Raw genomic sequence first — 17,330 nt, 5'->3', positions numbered from 1 at the left:
AAACCCAGGAGGAAAGAAAGACCTGAGGGCTAACCACTCTGCCATGGAGGCCCTTAGAATAAACATGACTTTATGAAATCCAGACGCAGCAATTTACATTTTTATTCAGTAAAAAGCACATTCAACAAACAGTTTACAAAAATAAAACATTATTACAAAAGCAGACCAGGCCCAAACCAGGTCTGATCCTGGATCAACTCCTGGACTGCCTTGGATCTGTCCCGGGTCTAGACTAGATCTAGACCAGATCTAGACCTGGTTTGTTCCTGGTCTAGATCCTGATCTTGACCCAGTTTATTCCTGGTCTAGACCTGGGTCTTGACCTGGTTTGTTCCTGGTCTAGACCCGGGTCTTGACCTGGTTTGTTCCTGTTGGAGGAGTCTGGAGAAGGAGAAGGCACAGTTAATCCTCTGTGATTTTCAGTAGTTAGTTTGGTCCACTGCAGTCTTTGTAATGTTGGTCCAGTTCTGGTCCAGTCCCAGCCCAGTGCCGGCCCAGTCCTCAGTAGACCGGGTTTCGGATGTGGTTGATCTGAACTTTGTAAATGTCGGTGATTAAACTTCGGGCCAAATATATCCCCAGCATCTGCAACAAGATTAGGAAGTTAGTCCTGTTCCAGTCCTGTTCCAGTCCTGTTCCAGTCCTGTTCCAGTCCTGTTCCAGTCCTGTTCCAGTCCTGTTCCAGTCCTGTTCCAGTCCTGTTCCAGTCCTGTTCCAGTCCTGTTCCAGTCCTGTTCCAGTCCTGTTCCAGTCCTGTTCCAGTCCTGTTCCAGTCCTGTTCCAGTCCTGTTCCACACCTGCAGTACTGACACGATGACAAACACCAGAGCCACAGTGTAGAGGTTTCCAGGGACCCACTGCTCCAGCGCTGAGATACAGCCTCTAGTGTGGATCTGCTCCGACCAATCAGGCTGTAGGAACAAGAGGGAGCAGCCAATCAGAAACGAGAGATAAGACAATCAGAGAGGAGACAGGCAACCAATCAGAGTAGAGAGAAAGAGGAGCTAATCAGAAGAGAGAGAAGAGCCAATCAGAGGAAGGCATTGGTCTGACCTTTGCCCTTTTACGCACGTCGTATCCACACTGAGAGTTGACCACAGACTCCTGCAGAGCACAAAGGTTTAAGTGTTTACTCAAGTTCTGATTTAGTAGTAGTAGTACTAGTAGTAGTAGCAGTAGTAGTAGTAGTGTAGTAGCACCAGCAGTTGTAGCAGTGGTAGTGGTACTAGTGGTGGTAGTAGAAGCAGTAGTAGTAGTACCAGTACCAGTAGCAGTTGCAGTAGAAGCAGTAGTAGTGGTGGTAGTAGCAACAGTAGTAGTAGTGGTGGTGGTGGTAGCCGCAGTAGTAGCAGTAGCAGTTGTAGTAGTAGTAGAGGTAGTAGCAGTTTTAGTAGTAGTAGAGGTAGTAGTAGTGGTAGTACTAGTAGTAGTAGTGGTAGTACTAGTAGTAGTAGTGGTAGTACTAGTAGTAGTAGTGGTAGTGTAGGTGGTAGTAATAGTTGTTGTAGTTGTAGTAGTAGTAGTAGTAGTGGTGGTAGCAGTTGTAGTAGAGGTAGTACTAGTAGTAGTAGTGGTGGTAGTAATAGTTGTAGTAGCGGTGGTGGTGGCAGTAGCAATTGTAGTAGTGGTAGTGGTAGTGGTGGTAGCAGTAGTGGTAGTGGTGGTAGCAGTAGTAGTAGTGATAGTAGCAGTGGTAGTAGCAGTAGTAGTACTAGTAGTAGTAGTAGCGGTAATAGTCGTAGTACTCTTAATATTATTGGTACTCACTGCGGGGTCCAGCACACAGCAGGAAAAGGGGACTCCACAGCGCTCTCTAGAGGCATTTGTGGAGTTACAGGAAAAATAAGGATTGTGCTCCCAGTCCTCCGGCCCCTGGGCCCCACAGCACCATGTCTATAAGAACAAGATTATACACACAGGCGAGGGGAGGAGAGGAGAAGAGAGAGGCCCCTGCGCCCCACAACACCATGTTTATAAGAACACAAGATTAAAGGAGAGGAGAAAGGAGAGGAGGAGAGGAGAGAGGAGGAGACAAGAGGAGTAGAGAGGAGAAGAGGAGAGGAAGCGAGAAGAGGAGAGGAGGAGAGAGGGAAGAGGAGAAGAGGGGAGAGGAGGCAAAGTCTCTCCTCCCCCTTGGGCCCCACAGCACCACATCTATAAAAACAGAATGCAAGAGTATACACAGAGGAGAGAGGAGAGGAAAGGAGAGAGAGGAGAGATGAGAGGAGACAAGGAGAGGAGAACACAAGGGAGAGAGGAGAGGAAAGAGGAGCGAGAAGACAGAGGAGAGAGGAGAAGAAAGAGGAGAGAGAGGAGGAGAAGGAGCAGAGGAGGGGGAGAGAAGGAGTAGAGGAGCAGAGGAGCCGTACCGATGTCTGAAGGGAGTCGATGAGATTCTGCAGGTCGATGTCATCTCTGTAGGCTCGAATGTTCCTCATGAAGAACGTCTGGATCCACTCAAACACCTGACTCTGGAAAACCAGAACCAGGACCACGGCCAGGACTTCAAGAAAGAAGATCAGACCCACCATAGACGAGAACTAGACCAGAACCAGACCAGAGATTAGACCCACTATGGACCAGAAAGAGACCAAACCTGAACCAGTGATCAGACCCACCATGGACCAGAACCAGACCAGAGGTCAGACTCACCATGGACGAGAACTAGACCAGAATCAGACCAGAGATTAGACCCACTATGGACCAGAACCAGACCAACGATTAGACCCACCATGGACCAGAACCAGACCAAAACCAGAACCAATGATCAGAACCACTATAGACCAGAACCAGAACAGAGATCAGTTTCACCATGGACGAGACCTAGACCAGAACTAGACCAGAGATTAGACCCACCATGGGCCAGAACTAGACTAGAACCAGGCCAGAGATTAGACCCCCATGGACCAGAAAGAGACCAGAAAGAGACCAGAACGAGACCAGAAATTAGACCCACCATGGAGCAGAATGAAACCAGAACCAAACCCGATGATGAAATAATGGTTATGTTTGTATATATAAATGTTATGCTTTATGCTGTTTGTGGGTTCTGTGTTTTGCAGATGGGAAACGAGCTCAGAGCTTCAGTCTGCTACAAAGCATCCACAGTGTTTCTGGTCTTGAGAAATAAACTCAAAGACTCAAAGTAAGCTCACAGCTTTGAGCAGACACAGGTTCTCTCGGAGCGCTCCCACACAACCGGCGAAGCCCAGGACGAACATGACGACTCCAGCCACGAGCAGCGCCCACACCGGGTCAAAACCATGGATCCGGGTCAAAACACTCAGGTCCTGAAGCACGCCCTGAAACACACACAAGAATATAGCAGGAATGAACCAGGACTGAACCAGGACTGAACCAGGACTGTACCTTCTCACTCCAGGCCCAGAGTCCTGCTGCGATGAGAGCTGCTCCCAGTAACTGAAAAACACCACAACATGTCCTCATTAATATGCGAGATCTCCTCTGAATATTATAATATCCTCATTAAATCAGCCCTATCGAGCTTGTGTCTCTATGGTTCTCACCTCTGACATTCGTGGACCATTATGTTATAATTTACACATTTTAAATCACAATATTCATCTAAAACAACTTAAAACAAAACAAAAGAAACAAGTCTGCTGACTTCCACTTTAGAAAAGCCCAATGAGACCTGACGTCGCCATAAACGTCATCACAACAAAGTGTCCCTGTGGATAGCCCCCTATGGATATTTTTTTTCATTTATGCCAAAATGACTACACAAAGTTGCTGAATCCTACGAGTATCACCGATTAAGAGAATAAAACTAGAGAAGGAAGTGCGTATGTCACAGTGGGCATGTACCAGTGGATGTAGAAATGGGGGTAGATCGGCAAAATGTGGTCTTGAAAATAAGTGGTTAAAAATTACTCAAACATGAATCACTCCAAATACAACTTCAGAGGCTCAATGAGAAGAAACAACTATAACATGGTTAAAGGTGTGAATAGAACAGTTTGAAGAACAGGGCGGATTTAACCTGTGTGAGATGTATATAATATTCTAAGAAGATCACATTTCAGTGGACCAAATGACACAGGAAACCAGGAACCATAACAGCCTAAACTCTGCACTCTAAAGAACTCTGCACTCTAAAGAGCTCGGCACTCTAAAGAGCTCGGCACTCTAAAGAGCTCGGCACTCTAAAGAGCTCGGCACTCTAAAGAGCTCGGCACTCTAAAGAGCTCGGCTCTCTAAAGAGCTCGGCTCTCTAAAGAACTCTGCAGTGCATCTAGAAGACAGTTCTGGCTCTGATTCTAAAGATCATGTGACTGACCCAGAAGACAATGTTGTAGCTGAACATGAGGTATTTGTAACAGCAGCTGACCTCCGCGTTCTCATATCGATAATAGTACATCTGAAACACAAGGAGCAGAGGACGACAGTGAGTATTAAGTACATTAAGTACAGAGGAGGAGGGACAGAGGAGAGAGACGAGAAAGAGAAGGAGGGACAGAGGAGTAGGGACAGAGGAAAAGGTACAGAGGAGGAGGTACAGAGAAGAGTTGACATAGTTCCACAGTGAGGTAAATATAAAAGATGTCAACACATTGATATAAATGTGAAACAGTGAGTTCAGACTTTGATCTAAAGTCGAAAGTCTCTGAATATGTTACGATTATTGTGAGAAGAAACACCACGATTATTCTCGAATATTTATGTAAAACAAGACAGGAGTAAATCATTTTCTTTCATTCTAATCCATTTTCCTCCTCTCGTATCAGCTTTAGAAAGTCAAACTTTCTTCATGCTCAAGTTCTAGTGAGATAAACGAGACAGAACGATACGTTTGAGTGTACGTTTTTGGAGCAAAGACTGATTTTAAATTACTTAAGTTTTGCTTCAAAAATGGTCCCCGATTATTATATTTTAGCACTCACGATGATGTGTATGAACTGTCACAATTATCGATTAACCGAATAATCGTGCCATCATTATTTCAGAGTTTAGATACACTAGGGAAGTGCAGCTAACACTGAGTGAACACTGAGCTAACACCTGAGCTAACGGGGCATTATTTACACCAAACTAAGGCTAGTGCTAACGTGGCTAACGGTGAGGCTAACCTTGCCCCCGGTACTGGACGCTGATTCCCAGCCCCGAGCTCTCACCTGTGTCCCGCAGCGGAACCGAACCCGAGAAAAAAACAAACAAAAAAAAAAAACCAAAATGAAAAACAGAAAAACAAACTCCGCTGCTTCCTCCAACACCCACTTCCACCTCTGTTACGACACCTCCGCCTCTGTCCCAACACTTCCGCCGGACTTTCACAACAAAAAACTGCAACCCAAAAACCCAGGATTACTCCACACTGAGGAGTATCCACACCGAAGAGTACTCCACACTGAAGAGTACTCCACATTGAAGAGTTCTCACAAAGTCCACAAAGTTAGATTTAAATAGATTACTTTTAGATTACTGTACTATTATTTGATTCCTGGATTTCAAAACCTCCACAGAAAAAACTACAAGAAACAAGAGACAGATATGAAAAAACGAACAAACAAAAAACAAAGTATCCCAGAGTACCACAGAGTACCCCAGAGTACCATAGAGTACTATAGTGTACCACAGAGTACCTGAGTGTACTACAGTGTGTAAGATGTGTAATATATGTGAAATATGTGTGTAAGATATGTGTAACCTGCGTGAAACATATGAGTACAATATGTGAAAGATATGTGTAAAGTATGTGTAATATGTGTGAACTACATGTGTGTAATATATGTGTAATATGTGTGTGTAATATATGTGAAATATATTTGAAATTTGTGTGAAATACATGTAAAATATACGTGTAATATATGTGAAATATGTGTGTAAGATATGTGAAGTATATGTGCAAGATTTAAAATTTGGGTGTAATATATGTGTTGTATATATTATTCATATATATGAATATATGTTGTTCTGCTGCTGCTGTTCTATATATTTTCTATACCTAAGTATTTTATTTTTAAGCACATCATTTTTAACTCTGTGCATGCCCTTATTTGTATTTATTCAGTGTGTTTTTATATTGCATTTTATCACTGCAGCAATTTCCTTGTTTGTGAACTGTGTTCACAGATGATGGCAACAAAAGTCTTCTGATTCTGAAATACATGTGAAATATGTAATATGTGTGAAATATATGTGTAATATATGTTTAATACAGTGGGGCAAAAAAGTCAGCCACCAATTGTGCAAGTTCTCCCACTTAAAAAGATGAGAGAGTCCTATAATTTTCATCATAGGTACACTTCAATTATGAGAAACAGAATGGGTGGAAGAAGCCAAGAAATCATATTGTAGGATTTTTAATTGTAAATTCCTTGGTAAAATAAGTATTTGGTCACCTACAAACAAGCAAGATTTCTGGCTCTCACAGACCTGTTACTTCTTCTGTAAGAGCCTCCTCTGTCCTCCACTCGTTACCTGTATTAATGGCACCTGTTTGAACTTATTATCAGAATAAAAAAAACACCTGTCCACAACCTCAAACAGTAAGACTCCAAACTCCACTATGGTCAAAACCAAAGAGCTGTCAAAAGACACCAGAAACAAAATTGTAGACCTGCACCAGGCTGGGAAGACTGAATCTGCAATAGGTAAGCAGCTTGGTGTGAAGAAATCAAGTGTGGGAGCAATTATTAGAAAATGGAATTCATACAAAACCACTGATAATCTCCCTCATTCTGGGGCTCCCCACCCCGTGGGGTAAAAATTATCACAAGAATGGTGAGCAAAAATCCACATGGGGGATCTAGTGAATGACCGCAGAGAGCTGGGACCAAAGTAGCAAAGGCTACCATCAGTAACAGACTACGCTGCCAGGGACTCAAGAGTAGACTGTAGAGGAGATCTGCATGGAGGAATGGGCCAAATTACCAGCAACAGTGTGTGAAAACCTTGTGGAGACTTACAGAAAACATTTGACCTCTGTCATTGCCAACAAAGGGTATATAAGAAAGTATTGAGATGAACTTTTGTTATTGATCAAATATTATTTTCCACCATAATTTGCAAATAAATTCTTTAAAAATCAGACGGATGTGATTTTCTATATATTATTTTCTCATTTTGTCTCTCATAGGTGAAGTGTATCTATGATGAAAATTGCAGGCCTCTCTCGTCTTTTTGAGTGGGAGAACTTGTACAATTGGTGGCTGACTAAATACTTTTTTGACCCACTGTATATGTGAAATGTGTATGTAATATCTATGAAATATATGTGAAATACGTATGTAAAATGTATGTCTAATATATGTGAACTATATATGTAAAATGTATGTCTAATATATGTGAACTATATATGTAATATATGTAAAATGTATTTGAAATATGTGTGAAATTTATGAAATATATTTGAAATACGTTTAATATATGTGAAATATATTGAAATATGTGTGAAATACATATATTTGAAATACACACAGACTTGTGTACAGTTCTGGTTATACAGGCCACGTGCTCTGGATAAACACATATAAACTCATGTGACTCTGCTGCAGCCAAAAAGTCTACGGTCTCAACCGGGCCAGGTCCAGATCTCGCGCTGTGCCTGAGCTGTCGCGGGACTTGTCTCTGTCTAGCCGAAATCTCGCGGTGTTTGGGAGCGTGCTGCAGCTCAGAGGCGGAGTCGGAAGCTCTGTGCAGTCTGCAGCGGGTCCTGCTTTGGTCCTGGTTTAGTCCCTGTTTATTCCTGGTCCAATCCTGGTTCAGACCCCGTTTAGACCCGGGTCAGACCGGCCCAGCTCGGCTTAGTCCGGACTACAGCGGCGGGACCGAGGGGGAAGTCCGTGCTCGCGCCCGCTGTCGGCGCGCGCTTGCGGCTCGGCGGGAAACAACAGGCCTCAGTCACGCGCACGGGGTTGGGTCACGCGCACAATGGATGGCTCTTTGGGTGAGTCCTGCACGCGCACACGCGAAGCACGCACGCGCACGGACCGCTGCGGCTTTCCACGTGTCACCCCCATGCCCCGCCCCCTACGAGCCTGCGATCTGCGCGCGTGCGTGAGGTAGAACAAAGCCACCGGAAGTGGTCCAGACTGCTTCCGGCCGGTTTAGACCTGTTTCAGACCTGGTTTAGGCCTAGGTTAGTCCTAGTTCGTACCTGGTTCAGTCCTAATTTAGACCTGATTTAGTCCAGTTTCAGTTCTGATTTAGACCTGATATAGTCCTGGTTCAGACTTGGTTTAGTCCTGGTCTTGTCCTGCTTTAGTTGTGCTTTTGATCTATTCTGAGATCTCTCTGAGAGTTTACAGTTTCAGTAGTAATACTACAATTCTACTGCAGGAGTACTATACATTACACAGTAGTACACATGTCACAGTGGCACGAGGGCTGTGACACCACTATTGTGTCTTCATCATTGTACTTTGTGAGTCTCTGTCAGATGTCCTCCCTGTGTGCCAGATGGCCTCCCTGTGTCTCTGGTCCTGTGATTTTGGGATGAGTTTAAACTTCAGATTTGAGTCTCTGATATGAATGATCCTGGACATGTTTAAAACATGTTTAAACTTAAGTCCTACATCTCTCAAATCCCTGTTGTCTCTTCCTGTTTCCTCTGTGGTTTCAGAACCAGCTCCACATGATTTCAAACACGTTTTTTTGTCAATGAGACTTTTTCAGTATCGATACCGCTCAAATGCAGGTTCAACCCAGAGACACTGAAGGATGGGTCAGATGCTTTGATACCTAAGTCTATGTTTAGTGAAAAGTCATTTTCTCTTTCTGACTGTACATGCACGCTCCTGACTCTTTCTTTCTGTGAACAGATGAGGATGTGCACGAGGACAGCGTGCATGCTCGTGTGTGCACGTTAGAGAGCGATGAGCATGTGCATGCTCGTGTGTGTGCACTGGAGCTGCGGGTGCAGACGCAGGAGGATGAGCTTACTGTGCTGAAAGCTGCGCTTGCTGATGTCATCCGCCGCCTCAACCAATCAGAAGAGAGCAAGAGGCAGAGCAAAGGTACGGTCAGCCAATCAGAGCAGAGAATGGGCTCGTAACACTTTGATGAGACTTTTTGTGCTCTTTTCAGGGTCCATGCGAGAGGCCTACTCTCTATCCTGTCTCCCAAATGGAGGGACCTCAGGAGGACCCTCGGGGGGTGGGCGGCGGAGGGACCGCGACTCCGGATCTGTGACGCGCAAAGAGACGCTATCGTCTGCCGCCAAAAGGTGAGACTCACTTCCCACCATGAAGCTTAAAAGTGATGCTTGCTATGGTTCGGGATGAGCATTTCCCATACATTTTTCCCACAGACTTTTGCAAACCTGCCACATGCACATGCCCCATACAAGTGCACACCTCCTATACAGGTGCACTTCCCTCATCCATATGCACATGCCCCATACACAAGCACAAGCACCATGAACATGCACACCTCCTATACACATGCATACACCTCATACTAAAGCTCACGCCTCATACACGTGAACACCTCCTATACACGTACATACTCCTCCTACATGTGTGCACACCTCCTACATGTCTGCACACCTCCTATATTCGTGCATACGCCCCATACATGTGCACATGCCCCATATACGGGCACACCTCCTATATATGTGCACATGCCTCATACACGTGCACACTCCTCTACACATGCACACTCCTCAACACATGCACACTTCTCATACATGTTCCCATGCATCATACACGTATACCCGCCTCATGCATGTGCACACTCCTCCTGTACATGTGCACACGCCTCATACATGCGCACACCTCTTATACACCTGCACACTCCTATACACGTACACAGTCCTCATACACCAGTGGTTCTTAACGTGGGTTCGATCGAACCCTAGAGGTTCGGTGAGTCAGTCTCAAGGGTTCGGCGGAGGTCAAGACATGCACCCGACTCATATGATTCGTGGACTGCGAGCGTCTCCAGATGCTGGCCGTGTCCCAATTCAACACATGCATTCAACACATGCATGCACATCTCTTATGTTGCAACATGTGCCTATCGAAGTACCCGCCTGACTTAAATGAGCCGTTCGAACGGCATAAAACGACATAAAAATGAAAAAACGGAACAGACTTTGCTGTGAAAATGACATGAGAGTGGCCAAGGTGAAGCCCTGCATTTCTGAACTGGTCTCACAAAGGCAACAGCAGAAGTCACACTGATTTGCAGTAAATATTCATTATTATTGTAACCTGATGGAAATTAGGTGATGTGATGTGTAAAATGTTAAAAATAATAAATAGTATAAATACAATAAGTTGATTATGGAATACATAAGGTTAAAAATTAAAATTTCAGTGTGGTAGTATTACAAACGGTCAAGTCTTTGTAAAAAGGTATATATGTAATTTGTTGTGAGTTCATGCATTGTACTGGTTTTATTCTTTGAACACAGTAATGTTAGTGCACGGTTCATTTTGTGCACCAGTAAAACATACATATGTCTTGAATAAAAAAATAAAATAAAATTATTTTTCAATAAAAAAGGGTTAGGTGAATGTGCATATGAAACTGGTGGGATTCAGTACCTCCAACAAGATTAACCCCTTAGCATTCCGGGCCAGTTTGGTGAAATTGCCTTTGTTCTGACCTCTCCAAATTAAAATAATCACCATTATTGAACCCTCAGTAGTAAATGCACAAGTTTGGGGTCTTCGTAAAGGTAACACCCTATAGTTTTACCCACAGGTGTCTGAATCACTGTAGGTTTGTCTGCTGAGCATTTATACACTTTGGAACACACATAAAAAATTGTTTTTCTCATCCTCGCCTAAATTTTTGTGTGAAAATGAAGGTGTAGAAAGCTGCAGTAGGTAGCTAGGGACAAAAATACACTATATCTCAACTGACAAGATTGTTGACCACTTACATTTCAAATTTGAGGTCAATACCTATAAAAATGAGAGTTTTACAATCATTTAAACATGAATAAGTCCAGGCCTCTCCAAACCTATCCGAATGAAGACATTTGGAGAACGTTTGGAAAAAGTGCAGTAACCTTTGAAATTTCCAACCCACAGACATCAGTGAGGGCTCTACTGAAAGCTCACACTGAGAGGAATCTGTATCTGCACACCCAGCTGCTCTATTACTGTACATTTATATATCATATCAAAACACAATATAAAATGTATATTTGTATATACAATACAGTCAAAACAAGTGGTATGGGTCAAAATAAATACATATTTACAAACCACACACTGCAAACAGTGAACAAACACACACACTTCAAAATGTAAACAAACACACACTGGAAACTAAGAACACACTGTACATGATTGTACAGTGAGACAGTCATTCTGCAACAGTGGCTCAGTGGTTAGAGCTTTGGTCCAGCAACCCGAAGGTTGGAGGATTGAGTCCCACTCAGACCAATTTCTGTCATTGTGTCCTTAGTTCTGTCATTGTGTCCTTAGGCAAGACACTTCACCCAAGTGGTGTGTGCGTGATGATTGGTGGTTGTCGGGGGGCGCAAATTGGCATTAGCTAATGCTAATGATTACACATGATACACGTTTGACCCACAATTAAGTCAAAAGCAGAATAAACCACGCTTGCCGATCAGGAACAGCATCCAGTCCATCAAAACATAAGGTCCCTCTACTCCTGACTCCACCATGAGATCTTCACTCGGTTCCACGAACCGCTCCGGGTCCGAGATGCCTCTAGTTTAACTTGTACAAACATCCACAGTGTCCTCGGTCGCACACTTCCTTTGTTTTGTCCATTTTGTCATGTTTAAAACGCAAAACTGCTGCGTAAAATTATGCAACATGCATGGAACACGGATCTTTATATCCAGTCTCGTCTTTTTACGCGCCCAGCAAACTCTGTCTGTTTACAGTAAACCACTGCATGTCATGCATCAGCGTGTTCTGCAGTTCATGGGCTTTAAGAGGAAAACATCACTAAACGTGTGTAATGTAACAGCTTGATTCTACAAGGGGGAGAGTGGGGCGTACTCTTTCAGTCATCTGTAGCACTCACTGTCCGCGGCTCCAGTAACCTACAGCCCCCACCTTATTGGCCAACTTTGGTGTCAATCACAAGCTAACAAGTTTGTTTTGCGTTGAGGAACAAAGTTGGCGCTGTCAGAAGTTTATTATGCCTGAAACTGACAAAAGAAATGCAGAGAAGTGATGGAACAGATTTCCCTTTCCTGCAGAAGATTGGACATGGAGGCTCTAACTTCTTTTGTGGACATCATTTCTTGACTGGATTATATTCTCTGGACCTTTACGGAACGGATGAGACCAACTTTGTGTGAATATGTTGATGTTTCACAGAACCAGAGTGCTCAAAGGTAAGTGAAGTCCAAATCCACATTTCTGACTTCTCTGTAAAAACGGCTTTCCTATCAGCACTGTGGTGATTAGAGGTGTAAATGGTTTACATATTCAGAAAGATGAATGCCGTAGCTTTCATTTGATGTGTAGATTGTTTGTGTGGGTGACGCAGAAATACACGTACATTGCTGTAAAGTTGTAACGTAAAGGCCCGCGGGCCGTAGGAACGCTAAGTGGTTAAGAACCACTGTCATACACGTTCACACTTCTCATACACGTATACACACCCCATACACATGCAAACTTTTTGTAGAGTGTAGACTTGAGGTGTGATCGTGGATCACCTCCTCCTCTTACTTGTTATAGATGGTAATTATAATATGATAATATTTATAATGTCGAACCTTTAAAGTTCTTCTAGGTGATTCTTTTTAGGGTTTTGTGGCAGAAGTGACTTTCAGTTTATTGTTCATCTGGATTTATTTCAGCATGTGCTATTTTGACAGGCCTACCTTCAACCCACGTGCACGAGCTCACGCTTTCTCTCTCTCATCTCTCCAGATGTGGTTTGGTTGCTCCTCTCCTCAGTCTTTCTCTCTCTTCTCCTCCTTCTCTCCTCTCTCCTCTCCTCCTTCTCTCTCCCCTCTCCACTAACGTGGATTGGTTGCTACTCTCCTCTCCACAGATGTGGCTTGGTTGATCCTCTCAGTCACACTTTTCTTTAGTTTAAAGTCTAAACTTTTTTTTGACTCAGTGGGACAGACAAGAAGAAGGACACTCCACAGACGTCCCACTCCAGATCTGACCTGGGTGAGATCCAAGAGGAGACCCAGAACCGGACCCAGAACCGTACCCAGAACCAGACCCAGAACCAGACCCTCACCCTCCAAAGGTCCCAGTCCTCAGAGTCGCGCTCCACAGAACCCAGGACCGAGCCCAGAGCCGAGACCAAAGTCCAGACTGGAGCCTCTAGCAAAAGGTCTCCTCTGAACCGGTTCTGGACCGGTCTAAAGCCTAGTTTTCTCTCAAACTAATCCAGACCCTGCCCAGACCCTTGGCTTGCAAATGTCGCTCTTTCCTCAGAGTTCTGTGTCTGACAGTCTAACCTCTAACTGCTCTGGGATATCTCCTTTCTCCTTCTCCTCTCTCCTCCTCTTCCCTTCTCTCAGCGCTGGGAGTCTGGCACTGGTGCATTATGGGAAACAAGTGTTTTTGCACTAACCACTTTCTGCTTCTCTTTTGTTTGAGTCTAACTTGTGTTTTAATGTTTGTGCAGAGAGGCACCATACTGATACCGATATCAGTCGATACTGATAACAGCTGATACCGATACTAGTCGATATTGATATCAGCCGATACGGATCAGCTGATACCATAGACTGTGTAAAGTGGACTAAGTGAGTGTGACATCGCCTAGAGCGTTTGGCTGCAGTCAAATGAAGCGATTCCCGGGTGAATTTGTAAATAGTTCTATATTTGAAATTCCAATTGCAAGTATCATAGCAACCAAACAGCCAATCTGGAGCGAGGATGTTGACTGTATTTGAAGGCTTTCTGCTTGGACCGCTGCTTTAGCATGGAGCGGTGCTTAGCAATGCTGTCAATCAAACCTGTTTGACAGCATTGCTAATGCTAGCAGGAGCGACCTCAGGGAAAGAAGGCGCCTGATTGATCTGTTATTAACGTTCATGTTTTGAATTGGGACAAAATAGTGAAATAAAAGCCCCAGGAGCAGCTTAATACAAACATTTAAGACCAAAATAATGAGTCTGACAGCAGGAGTTACAGAGAGAGGGACCACAGTATTTACACAGAAACTGAATTGGAGCCAGAGTTGATGGAGCCATGATCACTTCCTGTTTGGAACTCGGTGGCTAACAGGTTAGCTATGTCCATTTATATTTACAGTCTATGCATTTAGGTTAGCTGTGTCCATTTACATTTACAGTCTATGATACCAGCACGTGTGTCTGGATCAGTATCGTCGCCTCTCTGTGCCGATATTTAAATGAGACGTGATCTGTGTGCGATATAGTAATATTTTTGTGTGTGTGTGCGTGCGCACAGGGGGGGCAGTTCCAGGCGCTCGCTTGACCGGGACGACGATCGTCTCCACAAAGCCGCCTCCACCTCCAAAGTATTAGTGCGTGTTGCTAAGCAGGCGCACAGGTGAGCACACCCTCCCCAGATGCTTCCTCTCCCCAGTCCCCCCTCCCATTCTCCCCAGACCCCCCTTCCTGTCCCCAGGCACTCCCTCTCCCCTGTCCCCTCCTCCTCCTCCCCAGACACTTCCTCTCCCTAAACATTCTCTCTCCCCAGACCTCTCCTCAGACCTTTCCTCCCTCTCCTCAGACACTGTGTCTCCCCAGTTACTCCCACTCCCCAGACACTCCCTCTCCCCAGACCCCTCCTCCCTCTCCTCAGACACTGTGTCCCAATTCACAAAATGCACCTTTTGACAGTACCCTTTGAAGTACACCTCAAAGTATAGTTTGAAGCTTCCGGACGAAAATGTGTACTCCTAAGTGTAGATGCGATCTTGCTGAAATGGGACAGGCCTACACCACGGACCGTACTACCACTGCTGTCTTTGAGCATACGATACGTACATTACGTACGTTATTTTTAATTATTTATTATTTAATAGAAGAAAAGTCAAGATGTCGTTGTCGCAGCCATTTCTTTCTGTTTAGATTGAATATCAATAGGCAAATATAACTTTCAAGGTGATTTTTTTTCCTCAATTGTAGCTACTTCATAACTTTAACAAAATATACCTTGTGAAAACATAATAACAGAGACAGAGGTAACAATATCATTTTGACATTCATCGTCTATAAACCAGAGAACACTGATTAATAGTACATATAGTAGGATATTGCAGTTTAGCGATTCTGTATTTTGGCCAGTGGCTACACCACTTTAATAACAGTAGAGGGCACTGTTTCTATGTTTCTATGCCTTGCCAGTTCTTTTCATCTTATTATTGTAAAGTATTTTCTAGCAGTGCAGCGCTACATCAAGCCAGTGTCTTGATTTACTAACACAAAGGTAAATGACATGTGCTCACCAGGGGGTGCAGACCTATGGAATGTACCGGAACTCATGAAGATTTTGTGCACGTCTCAGGACTCTCTTCTATCCTTTCCTGAGAGTCTGTTGCTTCATTGTTCGCATTTCCTGTGTGGAACTCATTAAACCCTTCTGACTTTATGTTTCAGTCTCTTGGTCTTTGATGCTTACAATAGAAACGAACATTTTTACATTATTCTTGTTGCAATAATAATTTCTAATGATAATAATGTCTTCTTCCTGTCTAGCAATAACTGCACTTTCCTTTATTCCATGTAACTCCCCTCCTTTTTAATCATCAAACACACGGCCTGTACTTATCTTTTTTCAGATTTAACAGTTTCATGTCGCACTGTTGTAGATGAGGTAAACCAATACGAACATTTGAATGTGTATTGCGTAGCGGACTCCATTTTCTTCCATTTTTTGCATAGTCGCGGTGCATGATGAGATATAGCAGTGCGTGAAGTGTGCATGGATGCACACTTCGGTTACGGCTGATCTCCATGGAAACGCTGGAAATTGCAGGGCACGTTTGTCGGGCGCATTCAGTTGGGTGCATTGAAATGGGACAGCCCTTGTCGCGCCGGAAATTACGCAACTGCCCTTCGACGCACACTTCCAATGGTGAATCTAAGGCCATTTTGGTGAATTGAGACATGGCCATTGTCTCCCCAGCCACTCCGTCTCCCCAGACACTGCCACTGCCCAGACACTCCCTCTCCCCAGACCCCTTTTCCCCCTCCTCAGACACTGCCTCCCCAGCCACTCCCTCTCCCCAGACTTTGACACCCTCCTTCTCGTGACCTTTGAATATACTAAGTGTGTTGTGTCTGTTTCAGGAGTAAGGACCCTGTGGTTAGTCCAGGTGAGTCCATGGTCTTATTTTTGTCTTATTTTAGTCCTGTTGTAGTCCTAGTTTAGTTCTGGTTTAGTTCCTGTTTCAGACCTGATTCAGACCTGTTTTGATCCTGGATTAGACCTGGTTTAGACCTGGTTCAGTCCTGATTTAGTCCTGGTTCAGACCTGTTGGAGACCTGGTTTAGACCTAGTTTAGTCCGGGTTCAGGCCTGGTTCAGACCTGGTTCAGTTCTGGTTCGGTTCTGGTTTAGTTCTGGTTTAGTCCTGGTTCAGACCTGGTTCAGACCTACTTCAGACCTGCTTCAGACCTGTTATAGACCTGGTTAAGGCCTGGTTCTGACTGTGGTATAGATATGGTTTGGATCCTGTTTAGTCCTCGTTCAGACCTAGTTTAGTCCTGGTTTAGTTCTGGTTCAGTCCTGTTATAGACCTAGTTTGGACCAGGTTTAGTCCTGGTTTAGTCCTGATTCAGACCTGTTATAGACCTGGGTTGGACCAATTTAGTGCTGGTTTAGTCCTGGTTTAGTACCGGTTTAGTCCCTTCTTTGCTTGTGGCCTGACATGCTCTCTGCGGTTCACAGATGTCTGCTATGTTGTCATGTGGTGAGTCTGTAGTTTGATTCCTGTAGAGTCCAGTTTAAATCATCTGACCTGTCTGCTCCAAAGCAAGGCACTTCTGTAGATCTGAATCTGGTCCCTCACATCCCTATGTCTGTAGAGCAGTGATCCTCAAATGGTCTTCAGGTTTAGACCTGGTTCAGACCTGTTATAGTCCTGGTTTTGACCTGTTATAGTCCTGGGTTAGACCTATCCTGCTTTAGACCTGTTATAGTCCTGGTTTAGACCTGGTTTAGAGCTGGTTTAGAACTGTTATAATTCTGGTTTAGCCCAGGTATAGACCTGGGCTAAACCAGGTCTCCAGCGTCTTATCAGCGTGACTGAGATGTAACGAGGTGGCGCCTTAACTTATTTGGCTTCATACTGTCCACTGCCAACATTTTCAGACACAGCAGACACCGGTCTGTCCTCGTGTCCCACCGGAGTCACGATGAAGTCAAGTGCTAAATACGCTTCATCAGACTTCCTTGTCTTACTTTTCAGGTGACTTTCGTGTGTCTCATTACC

The 17,330-nt window shown here is 44.3% G+C and overlaps 2 protein-coding genes across 4 annotated transcripts in view; one reads left to right on the top strand and one right to left on the bottom strand.

The window, feature by feature from the left end:
• Window positions 1–78: 78 nt before the first annotated feature.
• On the bottom strand, window positions 79–5,276 carry tspan14 (tetraspanin 14). 2 transcript variants are annotated; one of them, XM_033979563.2, is made up of 9 exons: window positions 5,136–5,276; window positions 4,301–4,381; window positions 3,370–3,420; window positions 3,156–3,302; window positions 2,370–2,540; window positions 1,768–1,893; window positions 1,054–1,104; window positions 798–911; window positions 79–585 (listed from the first exon to the last, which is right to left on the bottom strand). In XM_033979563.2, the coding sequence occupies exons 2-9, from the start codon at window positions 4,379–4,381 to the stop codon at window positions 502–504; spliced, it is 825 nt and encodes a 274-aa protein (XP_033835454.1). In that variant the 5' UTR covers window positions 5,136–5,276; the 3' UTR covers window positions 79–501. The 2 variants fall into 2 exon arrangements, with proteins under 2 accessions (XP_033835454.1, XP_055082994.1); XM_055227019.1 differs by lacking the exon at window positions 2,370–2,540 and having other exon boundaries at window positions 5,136–5,231.
• A 2,311-nt stretch (window positions 5,277–7,587) lies between these two features.
• The window catches only part of LOC117382386 (echinoderm microtubule-associated protein-like 4), a 32,168-nt gene continuing 22,425 nt past the window's right edge, over window positions 7,588–17,330 (top strand). Inside the window, exons 1-6 of one of the 2 annotated variants that reach the window (XM_033979556.2) lie at window positions 7,588–7,909; window positions 8,784–8,978; window positions 9,049–9,187; window positions 13,027–13,251; window positions 14,340–14,441; window positions 16,187–16,212. In XM_033979556.2, the coding sequence (XP_033835447.1) occupies window positions 7,894–7,909; window positions 8,784–8,978; window positions 9,049–9,187; window positions 13,027–13,251; window positions 14,340–14,441; window positions 16,187–16,212 (703 nt within the window). In that variant the 5' untranslated portion in view covers window positions 7,588–7,893. The remainder of the gene's footprint in view (window positions 7,910–8,783; window positions 8,979–9,048; window positions 9,188–13,026; window positions 13,252–14,339; window positions 14,442–16,186; window positions 16,213–17,330) is intronic. The other variant, XM_055227017.1, reaches the window with a different exon arrangement.

The sequence above is a fragment of the Periophthalmus magnuspinnatus genome, chromosome 15, assembly GCF_009829125.3.
Source record: "Periophthalmus magnuspinnatus isolate fPerMag1 chromosome 15, fPerMag1.2.pri, whole genome shotgun sequence".
NCBI classification, from domain to species: domain Eukaryota; kingdom Metazoa; phylum Chordata; class Actinopteri; order Gobiiformes; family Gobiidae; genus Periophthalmus; species Periophthalmus magnuspinnatus.
Note: the sequence above shows the minus strand (reverse complement) of the source record. Positions and strands in the feature narration are given on the sequence as shown.